Genomic DNA, 12,969 nt, shown 5'->3' with positions numbered 1-12,969 from the left:
TTAAAGACCCTCAGTGTGTATGAGGTGTATTATGAGGGTATGGCAGGTGATCAGTGTATGGCAGGTGATCGGTGTATGGCAGGTGATCGGTGTATGGCAGGTGATCGGTGTATGGCAGGTGATCGGAGTATGGCAGGTGATCGGTGTATGGCAGGTGATCGGAGTATGGCAGGTGATCGGTGTATGGCAGGTGATCGGAGTATGGCAGGTGATCGGTGTATGGCAGGTGATCAGTGTATGGCAGGTGATCGGAGTATGGCAGGTGATCGGTGTATGGCAGGTGATCGGAGTATGGCAGGTGATCGGTGTATGGCAGGTGATCGGTGTATGGCAGGTGATCGGAGTATGGCAGGTGATCAGTGTATGGCAGGTGATCGGAGTATGGCAGGTGATCGGTGTATGGCAGGTGATCGGAGTATGGCAGGTGATCGGTGTATGGCAGGTGATCGGTGTATGGCAGGTGATCAGTGTATGGCAGGTGATCGGTGTATGGCAGGTGATCGGAGTATGGCAGGTGATCGGAGTATGGCAGGTGATCGGTGTATGGCAGGTGATCGGTGTATGGCAGGTGATCGGTGTATGGCAGGTGATCGGTGTATGGCAGGTGATCGGAGTATGGCAGGTGATCGGTGTATGGCAGGTGATCGGCGTATGGCAGGTGATCGGTGTATGGCAGGTGATCGGAGTATGGCAGGTGATCGGTGTATGGCAGGTGATCAGTGTATGGCAGGTGATCAGTGTATGGCAGGTGATCGGAGTATGGCAGGTGATCGGTGTATGGCAGGTGATCGGAGTATGGCAGGTGATCGGTGTATGGCAGGTGATCAGTGTATGGCAGGTGATCGGTGTATGGCAGGTGATCGGAGTATGGCAGGTGATCGGAGTATGGCAGGTGATCGGAGTATGGCAGGTGATCGGAGTATGGCAGGTGATCGGAGTATGGCAGGTGATCGGTGTATGGCAGGTGATCGGAGTATGGCAGGTGATCGGAGTATGGCAGGTGATCGGTGTATGGCAGGTGATCGGAGTATGGCAGGTGATCGGAGTATGGCAGGTGATCGGAGTATGGCAGGTGATCAGTGTATGGCAGGTGATTATACATAGTGATGGACTGTTATACATAGCAACGGTCTGTTATTCGTAGCGACGGTCTGTTATACGTAGCAAAAGTCTGCTATACGTAGCAACGGTCTGTTATACGTAGCAACGGTCTGCTATACGTAGCGTCGGTCTGCTATACATAGCAACAATCTGCTATACGTAGCGACGGTCTGTTATACATAGCAACGGTCTGTTATACGTAGCGTCGGTCTGTTATACGTAGCAACGGTCTGTTATACGTAGCGTCGGTCTGTTATACATAGCAACGGTCTGTTATACGTAGCAACGGTCTGTTATACATAGCAACGGTCTGTTATACGTATTAACAGTCTGTTTTACGTAGCAATGGTCTGCTATACGTAGCGTCGGTCTGCTATACGTAGCAACGGTCTGTTTTACGTAGCAACGGTCTGTTATACATAGCAACGGTCTGTTATACGTATTAACAGTCTGTTTTACGTAGCAATGGTCTGCTATACGTAGCGTCGGTCTGCTATACATAGCAACGGTCTGCTATACATAGCAACGGTCTGCTATACGTAGCGAGGGTCTGTTATATGTAGCAACGGTGTGTTATACGTAGCGTCGGTCTGTTATACATAGCAACGGTCTGTTATACGTAGCTTAGGTCTGTTATACATAGCAACGGTCTGTTTTACGTAGCTTAGGTCTGCTATACATAGCTTAGGTCTGCTATACGTAGCAACAGTCTGTTATACGTAGCAAACGGTCTGTTATACATAGCAACGGTCTGTTATACATAGCAACGGTCTGCTATACGTAGCTTAGGTCTGCTATACGTAGCAACAGTCTGTTATACATAGCAACGGTCTGTTATACGTAGCAACAGTCTGTTTTACGTAGCAACGGTCTGCTATACGTAGCAACGGTCTGCTATACGTAGCTTCGGCCTGCTATACGTAGCGTCGGTCTGCTATACGTAGCAACGGTCTGCTATACATAGCAACGGTCTGCTATACGTAGCGATGGTCTGTTATACGTAGCAACGGTCTGTTATACATAGCAACGGTCTGCTATACGTAGCTTAGGTCTGCTATACGTAGCAACAGTCTGTTATACGTAGCAACGGTCTGTTATACGTAGCTTAGGTCTGCTATACGTAGCTATGGTCTGCTATACGACGCAACGGTCTGTTATATATAGCAAAGGTCTGTTATACATAGCAACAGTCTGCTATACGTAGCTATGGTCTGATATACGTAGCGACAGTTTGCTATACGTAGCTTAGGTCTGCTATACGTAGCTTAGGTCTGCTATACGTAGCTTAGGTCTGTTATGCGTAGCGGCGGTCTGTTATACGTAGCGACGGTCTGCTATACGTAGCGACGGTTTGCTATATGTAGCTTAGGTCTGCTATACGTAGCGTCGGTCTGCTATACGTAGCGTCAGTCTGCTATACATAGCAACGGTCTGTTATACGTAGCCACGGTCTGTTATACGTAGCGTCGGTCTGCTATACGTAGCGTCGGTCTGTTATACATAGCGACGGTCTGTTATACGTAGCGACGGTCTGTTATACGTAGCGTCTGTCTGTTATACGTAGCGACGGTCTGTTATACGTAGCACATCAACTCTAAAACCTTGTTAGTTTTGAACCTTTCAGTGTAAAAGCTCAATAAAACCTTATGCAAACAACAAAAACAACGGAGCTTTTATTTTGACAGTTTTATTACAAAGTAAAATACAAAACAAACTTTATTTACAGGTAGAAACACTGAACGAGCCACTGAAACATCAGGTGGTGTGTTCAGGTGATGTGTTCAGGTGACGGTTATTCAGGTGATGCATCCATGTGATGCATCCAGGTGATGTTTTCAGGTGATGTGTGCAGGTGATGCATTCAGGCGATGTGTGCAGGTGATGCGTTCAGGTGATGCGTTCAGGTGATGCGTTCAGGTGATGCATTCAGGTGATGTGTTCAGGTGATGTGTTCAGGTGAGGGTTATTCAGGTGATGCGTTCAGGTGAGGTGTCCAGGTGAGGGTTGTTCAGGTGATGCGTTCAGGTGAGGTGTTCAGGTGATGTGTGCAGGTGAGGTGTTCAGGTGAGGGTTATTCAGGTGATGCGTTCAGGTGAGGGTTGTTCAGGTGATGCATTCAGGTGAGGGTTGTTCAGGTGATGCATTCAGGTGATGTGTGCAGGTGATGCGTTCAGGTGATGTGTGCAGGTGATGTGTTCAGGTGATGTGTTCAGGTGAGGGTTGTTCAGGTGATGCGTTCAGGTGATGTGTTCAGGTGATGCATTCAGGTGATGTGTTCAGGTGATGTGTTCAGGTGAGGGTTGTTCAGGTGATGCGTTCAGGTGATGCGTTCAGGTGAGGGTGGGGGGGATCCTCCTCCACAGACCTCCACACAGACAGTTCTTGATCCAGCGCTGCTCCCACTGCTTCATGGCGTTCGTCTTGTTTGGAGAGCGAAGCATCGTCACACAGCCGCACCTGAACACACCACACAACATTTACATGTTACAACGTTCCTTTAGAGGTTCCTTCAAAGGTTCCTTCAAAGGTTCCTCATGTTTCCTAGAACACATCTAACGGTACATTCACACCAAACGTGAAGGGAACTTTTAGTGACATAAAGCTGAAGCGGAAGAAACAGGTGAGCGTGCTGTGACATCACTTCCTGTGGACTCACCTGGTGCAGGCCTTGCTCTCCTCTGTGGGACAGACGCCCATATGGACACAACGCAGGTTGTCCATCTTCTGAGAACCGGGACTCCTGCAGGCACAGATGGATCAGAGGTTAACGGGTTCTTTATACTTGAACATGTGATAATGTCAATGTGTTGAACCGGCAGCCCGTCAGTGAGTCCAGGTCCAGGTGCAGCTCCAGGTGTGTGTGTTACCTGGTGAAGACCTCCAGCGGGGCGGTGGAACCCACTCCGGGCAGAGACGAAGCCTTTCCAAACTGCAGCCTCAGCGGGTGTTTCCCCTGCAGCTTGACGATGACGCCGTCGTTGACCGGGAGCCAGTCCATACCGGGAACCAGCAGCTGGCTGGGCAGCAGGCAGCACTCGTCTATCAGGGTCTCATCGGGGTCCTGGGGGGGTCCGTCTTCCCGGGCTGAGGCACAGAGAGTGGGGTTAGTCGGTGAGGACACAGGTCTGGGATCAGTGAGGTGATGTGGGGGGGTCTTACAGCAGAGCCACAGCTTGGTGAGCAGCCTGAACAGCAGCTGCATGCTGTCCTGGTTGTCCGACGTGGCCGTGAAGGTCGGCAGGCAGCCGGCCTTCAGCAGACCCCAGATCCGGATCATCACCAGCATCTCCCTCAGCATCCCCAGAGACGCACCGTCCCTCATGAAGCCGAACCCCGGCCGGACCATGGAGCCCTGCAGGACCGCAGAACCACAGGACAGGGGCGGAGCACCGCGGGACAGGACCGGAGCACCAAAGGACAGGACCGGAGCACCAAAGGACAGGACCGGAGCACCACAGGACAGAACCAGAGACCACCATCAGCTCAGTTTGGGTAGTTGTTGTTGTTGTTGTGGACTAACCTGTGTGGTGTTCTCGTTAGCTCACCTGGTTGGGCAGGTTGGCCAGCAGGTAGAGGACAAAGTCTCCCACCCACTGGATGAGCTGCTGCAGGGACTGAAGGGGGGGGCCGTCCAACACAAACTCCTCCGTCTTCAGATTGATCATCACCTTATCAATATCTGAGGAGACACACAGTGATCAATCATTGATCATCATCTCACCTGTCCCTCAGGTCTCTCACCTGTGTCGATATTTCACCTGTCCTTCAGGTGTCTCACCTGTGTCGATATCTCACCTGTCCTTCAGGTGTCTCACCTGTGTCGATATCTCACCTGTCCTTCAGGTGTCTCACCTGTCCCTCTCACCTGTCCCTCAGGTGTCTCACCTGTGTCGATATCTCACCTGTCCCTCAGGTGTCTCACCTGTGTCGATATCTCACCTGTCCCTCATGTGTTTCACCTGTCCCTCTCACCTGTCCTTCAGGTGTCTCGCCTGTGTCGATATCTCACCTGTCCCTCATGTGTTTCACCTGTCCCTCTCACCTGTCCTTCAGGTGTCTCACCTGTGTCGATATCTCACCTGTCCCTCATGTGTTTCACCTGTCCCTCTCACCTGTCCTTCAGGTGTCTCGCCTGTGTCGATATCTCACCTGTCCCTCAGGTGTCTCACCTGTGTCGATGTTCTTGGCACAGATCTCGGTGAGTCTGTCTCCTGGACTGTGGGTGTTGAGGACGTGGGGCCTCAGCAGAGACTTTAAGGTGGAGCTGATGGCGATCAGCAGCAGTTTGGCGTGGAAGTCGCAGGCTCGAGCCGCCGTCGCCGTGGAGAGTTTACAGAGAGACGCCTTCACGGCCACGATACGCGTCGCCAGAACCTGAGACAGACATCGTACCGCTCTTTAATCCCTGTTAGCAGTCGAACCGTCAGTTTGCATGTTCACACTGAAAGTAGTTGAAGAGTCGGCTGGTACGAGGAGAAAGCAGCTGAAGTGAAAGATCTGAAAGTTGTCAGACTGTCAGTGACAGAATAAATCAGAGTTCAGCTAACCTGTAACGCGTGAAAGCAGTTGAAGTAGGGGAGATAGTTGAAGTGTGGGAGATAGTCGATGTGGGGGGGAGATAGTCGATGTGGGGGGGAGATAGTTGAAGTGGGGGGGAGATAGTCGATGTGGGGGGGAGATAGTCGATGTGGGGGGGAGATAGTTGAAGTGGGGGAGATAGTTGAAGTGGGGGAGATAGTCGATGTGGGGGGGAGATAGTTGAAGTGGGAGAGATAGTTGAAATGGGGGAGATAGTCGATGTGGGGGGGAGATAGTCGATGTGGGGGGGAGATAGTTGAAGTGGGGGAGATAGTTGAAGTGGGGGAGATAGTCGATGTGGGGGGGAGATAGTTGAAGTGGGAGAGATAGTTGAAATGGGGGAGATAGTCGATGTGGGGGGGAGATAGTTGAAGTGGGGGAGATAGTCGATGTGGGGGAGATAGTTGAAATGGGGGAGATAGTCGATGTGGGGGGGAGATAGTTGAAGTGGGGGAGATAGTTGAAGTGGGGGAGATAGTCGATGTGGGGGGGAGATAGTTGAAGTGGGGGAGATAGTCGATGTGGGGGGGAGATAGTTGAAGTGGGGGAGATAGTTGAAGTGGGGGAGATAGTCGATGTGGGGGGGAGATAGTTGAAGTGGGAGAGATAGTTGAAATGGGGGAGATAGTCGATGTGGGGGGGAGATAGTTGAAGTGGGGGAGATAGTCGATGTGGGGGTGAGATAGTTGAAGTGGGAGAGATAGTTGAAGTGGGGGAGATAGTTGATGTGGGGGAGATAGTCGATGTGGGGGGAGATAGTTGAAGTGGGGGAGATAGTCGATGTGGGGGGGAGATAGTTGATGTGGGGGAGATAGTCGATGTGGGGAGGAGATAGTTGAAGTGGGAGAGATAGTTGAAGTGGGGGAGATAGTTGATGTGGGGGAGATAGTTGATGTGGGGGAGATAGTTGATGTGGGGGAGATAGTCGATGTGGGGGGGAGATAGTTGATGTGGGGGAGATAGTCGATGTGGGGGGGAGATAGTTGAAGTGGGAGAGATAGTTGAAGTGGGGGAGATAGTTGATGTGGGGGAGATAGTTGATGTGGGGGAGATAGTCGATGTGGGGGGGAGATAGTTGAAGTGGGAGAGATAGTTGAAGTGGGGGAGATAGTTGATGTGGGGGAGATAGTCGATGTGGGGGGGAGATAGTTGATGTGGGGGAGATAGTCGATGTGGGGGGGAGATAGTTGATGTGGGGGAGATAGTCGATGTGGGGGGGAGATAGTTGAAGTGGGAGAGATAGTTGAAGTGGGGGAGATAGTTGATGTGGGGGAGATAGTCGATGTGGGGGGGAGATAGTTGAAGTGGGAGAGATAGTTGAAGTGGGGGAGATAGTTGATGTGGGGGAGATAGTCGATGTGGGGGGGAGATAGTTGAAGTGGGAGAGATAGTTGAAGTGGGGGAGATAGTTGATGTGGGGGAGATAGTCGATGTGGGGGGGAGATAGTTGAAGTGGGGGAGAGATAGTTGAAGTGAAAGATCTGAAAGTAGTTGGACTGTCAGTGACAGAGTAAATCAGAGTTTAGCTGACCTGTAACGGGTGAAAGCAGTTGAAGTGTCAGTTGAAATGATTTTTTTGTCTTTAAATAAAAAAAGAAAAAAGAAACGATGTGATCTTGAAGTCAAACCAGTTTTAAGAGACATATTTCCGGTTCTGAAGTATTTAAATAAGAGAACACTAACGCCGTTCTCCCATCATGCCTTGCTGACCTGCTGCAGCGCCTGGTTCTGCCTCATGTACTCCTCGTGCAGCTTCTCCACCAGGTTGTGGACCATGGTGGGCTGCACATGCAGCAGCACGTCCCACCAGTCGTAGCCCGTCACCATGCAGTACTCCAGCAAGAACAGCAGGTGGCGCAGCGTCGTGTTCATCTCCAGCACCTGACCCATCGACGGCGACACCCGCAGCATGTGGAGCTGAGGAGGAAACGCCGTTAACCAGCTGACAGGTAGACGTGTCTTCACAGCGGCGGCTTCCTGACCGGCAGGTATTCAGGTGGACTCACCTTGCCGTGGTTGTCGACTCCGGCCAGTGCCAGTGAAGTCCAGGAGAACTGCAGGGCCTTGAAGTGGAGGGCGGGGCCTCCGGTTCTTTGGCGTTTGATGGCGGACTCGTCTCCGGGTCTCTGACCGGAGGACGAGGACGAGGAGCCGTAGAACACCCCCATTGTGTGGAGGGACAGACGGTGGAGGATCTGAATACTGCCGTCATGGAAGGCCAGAGCCAGACCTGAAAACACAGGAGACCCTCAGACAGTCTGCAGGTGAGGTGAGTCCAGGTTCAGGACCAGGTCCTGGTACCAGGTCCTGGTCCAGGTACTAACACACTGACAGAGATCTCCTCACCGAGCCCGGGGCAGAACTTGGTGTCTGACGCCACCTTCAGGTCGGTGTTGGAGATGGAGATGGGCAGTTTGGGCAGAGCGACGGCCGACACTCGCTCCAGATCGTTGGTGGTCGTCAGGATCCTCCACTTCAGGATGGTCGGCTGCTTCTCCCCGACTGGACACAGGAGGAGGTCAGAGGTCAAACATCCAACACCGAGTCAGAACCTCAGTTAGAACTGGTTTAACCAGCGTTCCTTACCAACTGGTGATCGGTGCTGGAAAATATTGTTGACAGGAAGTCCCTCCTTCCTCAGAGACCAACACTCCACGATGCTGCCGCTCTGATTGGACGCACACAGCAGAACCTGCAACACACACATGTTCTGTCTGGTTCTCTGGTTCTGATGGTTCTGTGTGACCTGTCAGAACAGAACTCCTGATATTTGTTTGTACTGGTTCTCCTGGTTACCTGTTCAGAGAATTCTGTGGTTCTACTGGTTCCCTACTCAGAGTTCTCCCTGGTTCTCCTGGTTACCTATTTTGAGTTCTCTGTGGTTCTCCTGGTTCCCTACCTCGAGTTCTCTATGGTTCTCCTGGTTCCCTAGTTTGAGTTATCTCTGGTTCCCTACTCAGAGTTCTCCCTGGTTCTCCTGGTTACCTGTTCAGAGTTCTCCCTGGTGAGGAACTTGAGGTGGGTGACGGCGGGGTATTTTTCCCTCCTCAGCGGGTCGGTGGTGCAGCGGAGGAACAGCGACGGTAACAGTTCGGTGTCGATGCGACACTTCTCGCTCACCACGCTCACCACCACCTGAACACAGAGAACCTGTTTATCGTTACCGGAACCGGTAAAGGTTAGAGCTCACCACGATAATCAGGTTCCGGTTCTGACCTTGTAGAACTGGACGGGGGACGAGCTGCTGCCGTCGGTCGCCGCCACCACAATGTTCCCTCCTCCGGTGAAGGCGATGTCGGCCAACGCCACCCGTCCTCTCAGCCGGCAGAGACTCTCGCTGGCAGTCAGCAGCGCGCCGCCCGGCTTCAACAGCGACACGGTGACCAAACCGCTCACCGTCACCGCCATCCAGCCCTCCATCGGCTTCCCGCCGAACAGCGTCAGAGACGGAGAGAACTTCACCCGAGAAAACTTCTCACCGAAGTTTGTAGAACCCGACTGAACCGGCAAGAGACAAGGAACACGGCAGTTATCAGTTTACCGTAGAACCGTAGAAACGTAGATCTATAATAAAGGTTTCAGTGTTTGTGTGTCAGGCGGCGTGTTACCATCTCCACGTGTAGCGCCAGCTTCACGCCGTTGTGCAGCCAGCTCAGCGCCACGATGGGATCTCCGTCCAGAGAGCTGGACAGGACGCTCTCCCAGCTGTTCACCAGGTGGTCCGACATCGACCAACATTTAATCTGTCCGTCCCCGTCAGCAGACAGCAGCCTCGAACCTCCACGGATCAATAATTGATCAATAACAGATCAATAAACTCAATAACAGATCAATAACCTCACTAACAGATCAATAACATCAATAACCTCACTAACAGATCAATAACAGATCAATAACTGATCAATAACTGATCAATAACAGATCAATAACAGATCAATAAACTCAATAACTGATCAATAACTGATCAATAACAGATCAATAACAGATCAATAAACTCAATAACTGATCAATAACAGATCAAGAAACTCAATAACAGATCAATAACATCAATAACCTCAATAACAGATCAATAAACTCATTAACGGCTCAATAACAGATCAATAAAGGTGTTCCAGGTGTGACTGAGTGGAGCTCTCACCTGATTGGTCCCACTCCAGACAGGAAATGACCTCAGTGTGTCCGGAGCTGATGGAGTAGACGTCCCAGGGGTGCTCAGTGTCGATGATGTGGATCATGTGACTCCCATCTGGGACACAAACAGGAAGTGGTTCATAAAACACGACGCAGAACTCAGAACCGCTCATGGTTCTGTGCTGAAGGTGTGTCGGTGGGTGTGTCTGTGCTGCAGGTGTGTTGTTGGGTGTGTCTGTGCTGCAGGTGTGTCGGTGGGCGTGTCTGTGCCTCAGGTGTATCTGTGGTGTGTCTGTGCTGCAGGTGTATCTGTGGGTGTGTCTGTGCTGCAGGTGTGTCTGTGCTACAGGTGTTTTGATGGGCGTGTCTGTGCTGCAGGTGTATCTGTGGGTGTGTCAGTGCTGCAGGTGTATCTGTGGTGTGTCTGTGCTGCAGGTGTATCTGTGGGTGTGTCTGTGCTGCAGGTGTGTCTGTGCTACAGGTGTTTTGATGGGCGTGTCTGTGCTGCAGGTGTATCTGTGGGTGTGTCTGTGCTGCAGGTGTGTTGTTGGGTGTGTCTGTGCTGCAGGTGTGTTGTTGGGTGTGTCTGTGCTGCAGGTGTGTCGGTGGGCGTGTCTGTGCCTCAGGTGTATCTGTGGTGTGTATGTACTGCAGGTGTATCTGTGGTGTGTCTGTGCTGCAGGTGTATCTGTGGGTGTGTCTGTGCTGCAGGTGTGTCTGTGCTACAGGTGTTTTGATGGGCGTGTCTGTGCTGCAGGTGTATCTGTGGTGTGTCTGTGCTGCAGGTGTATCTGTGGGTGTGTCTGTGCTGCAGGTGTATCTGTGGTGTGTCTGTGCTACAGGTGTTTTGATGGGCGTGTCTGTGCTACAGGTGTTTTGATGGGCGTGTCTGTGCTGCAGGTGTTTGGATGGGTGTGTCTGTGCTGCAGGTGTATCTGTGGCGTGTCTGTGCTGCAGGTGTGTCGGTACCTTTGTCTTCGTCCTCACTCTTCAGGTCGGTGGTGAAGGCCACCAGGTTCCTGCAGGACCAGGAGCAGACCAGGGGGACGGAGGGACAGTGAGTGCTCTTTGGACGTTTCTCCCACTCACACACGTACGCCAACTCCATGATTTAACCACAGAAGAAGAAGCTGGAGGCCAGCAGGACACCTCACCTGAAGACACAGACACACAGGTGACTCACAGCTGGTTCAGGTGACCACAGCTGGTTACAGGTGAACACAGCTGGTTACAGGTGACTCACAGCTGGTTACAGGTGAACACAGCTGGTTACAGGTGAACACAACTGGTTCAGGTGACCACAGCTGGTTACAGGTGACTCACAGCTGGTTCAGGTGACCACAGCTGGTTACAGGTGAACACAGCTGGTTACAGGTGAACACAGCAGGTTCAGGTGACCACAGCTGGTTACAGGTGACTCACAGCTGGTTCAGGTGACCACAGCTGGTTACAGGTGAACACAGCTGGTTACAGGTGACTCACAGCTGGTTCAGGTGAACACAGCTGGTTACAGGTGAACACAGCTGGTTACAGGTGACTCACAGCTGGTTCACGTGACTCACAGCTGGTTACAGGTGAACACAGCTGGCTACAGGTGAACACAGCTGGTTACAGGTGAACACAGCTGGTTACAGGTGACTCACAGCTGGTTACAGCTGCTAACGTTAGCTGTTAGCAGTTAGCTGCTAGCAGTTAGCTGCTAGCAGTTAGCTGCTAGCAGTTAGCTGCTAGCAGTTAGCAGTTAGCTACTATCTGCTAGCTGTTAGCAGTTAGCTGTTAGCTACTAGCTGTTAGCAGTTAGCTGCTAGCTGTTAGCTGCTAGCAGTTAGCTACTAGCTGTTAGCTGCTAGCAGTTAGCTGTTAGCTGCTAGCTGTTAGCTGTTAGCAGTTAGCTGTTAGCTGTTAGCTGTTAAATGTTAGCAGTTAGCTACTAGCTGTTAGCTGTTAGCTTACCTCGCTCTGACTTCAGATCAGATGACGTAAATGAATGTAATAAATCCGTTTGGAACCTTTAAAGAAGCAAAGAGCCGGTCAGATGGGTTAGGGTTAGTGTCTGTAGAGCCGGTCAGAGCTGAGCGGCTCTACAGACACAGATCATCTGACTGCAGCAGCTCTCTGTCAGATAGAGATAGAGTGTATATCATGTATATGATGTGTGTATAATGTATATAATGTGTGTATATAGTATATATAATGTATGTATAATGGGTAGAAGGTCTTAACTGTAGCAGCTCTCTGGTGTAACGGAGCTAACGGAGCTAACGGAGCTATCACAGTGTCAGGACCCCGCCGGTCGCAGGGCTGTCTGTACATGCGCCTGTCTGTAAAACATTTAAATTAACTGTAACACGGGATTAAAACTTGTATTTATCTTACTGTTTTATTGTTTCATGTACAGTGTTTCAGTGATGTGCACCGTGTTTCTCTGTCTCTCTGTTACACTGTGGGCTGTTTGTTCAACATGGCGCCGGCGGGGCAGCTTCCTCTACAGGAACACTATGGAACATTTCACCCCGAGCGAGTCCTTCCAGGCTCTTCCAACACACGCGCACGCGCACATATATAGATATAGATATAGATATACATGTATCTATATGTATGTATATCTATATGTATATCTAGATATAGATATATCTATATGTATATCTATATCTATATGTAGATCTATATATAGATCTACATATAGATCTATATGTATATCTATATCTGTATATATATAGATATAGATATGTATATCTATATCTATATCTATATATGTATAGATATAGATATAGATATATCTATATCTATATATAGATATAGATATAGATATATCTATATCTATATATATCTATATCTATTTGTATATCTATATCTATATCTATATATATCTATATCTATTTGTATATCTATATCTATACATATATAGATATAGATATAGATATACATATCTATATCTATATCTATATATCTATATGTATATCTATATCTATATATATATATCTATATATACATATAGATATATATATTAACATATGTTGGTCCGTTTATTACAGCAGCGTGTTGCTGCAGAACACTACCACATTTTAACATGAAGATTGTATTATTATTATTATTATTATTATTATTATTATTATGTATATATTATAAGATGTTTTTCACATTATTATGACACACAAA

General features: G+C 49.8%; 2 protein-coding genes and 1 long non-coding RNA gene across 4 annotated transcripts in view; 1 reads left to right on the top strand and 2 right to left on the bottom strand.

The window, feature by feature from the left end:
- The window catches only part of plppr3b (phospholipid phosphatase related 3b), a 15,742-nt gene extending 15,729 nt beyond the window's left edge, over positions 1 to 13 (bottom strand). The window contains exon 1 of the mRNA XM_074634389.1: positions 1 to 13. This exon is cut by the window's left edge and continues 287 nt beyond it. The gene's annotated coding sequence lies outside the window, so the exon portion shown is untranslated.
- Positions 14 to 2,772: 2,759 nt separating this feature from the next.
- On the bottom strand, positions 2,773 to 10,918 carry med16 (mediator complex subunit 16). Of its 2 annotated transcripts, XM_074634382.1 has the most exons (16): positions 10,780 to 10,918; positions 9,818 to 9,925; positions 9,288 to 9,457; positions 8,896 to 9,177; positions 8,665 to 8,814; positions 8,266 to 8,371; positions 8,026 to 8,181; positions 7,686 to 7,909; positions 7,390 to 7,596; positions 5,271 to 5,475; positions 4,647 to 4,780; positions 4,261 to 4,453; positions 3,969 to 4,185; positions 3,758 to 3,841; positions 3,395 to 3,558; positions 2,773 to 3,355 (listed from the first exon to the last, which is right to left on the bottom strand). In XM_074634382.1, the coding sequence occupies exons 1-15, from the start codon at positions 10,916 to 10,918 to the stop codon at positions 3,432 to 3,434; spliced, it is 2,502 nt and encodes an 833-aa protein (XP_074490483.1). In that variant the 3' UTR covers positions 2,773 to 3,355; positions 3,395 to 3,431. The 2 variants fall into 2 exon arrangements, with proteins under 2 accessions (XP_074490483.1, XP_074490482.1); XM_074634381.1 differs by having other exon boundaries at positions 2,773 to 3,558.
- On the top strand, positions 4,670 to 5,265 carry LOC141767293 (uncharacterized). Its single transcript, XR_012593821.1, has 3 exons — positions 4,670 to 4,833; positions 4,908 to 5,051; positions 5,155 to 5,265. It is a non-coding gene; the product is annotated as an uncharacterized LOC141767293 (long non-coding RNA).
- Positions 10,919 to 12,969: the final 2,051 nt, after the last annotated feature.

The sequence above is a fragment of the Sebastes fasciatus genome, chromosome 5 (genome assembly GCF_043250625.1).
Source record: "Sebastes fasciatus isolate fSebFas1 chromosome 5, fSebFas1.pri, whole genome shotgun sequence".
NCBI lineage: Eukaryota > Metazoa > Chordata > Actinopteri > Perciformes > Sebastidae > Sebastes > Sebastes fasciatus.
This window is presented reverse-complemented; position numbering and strand designations above follow the sequence as displayed.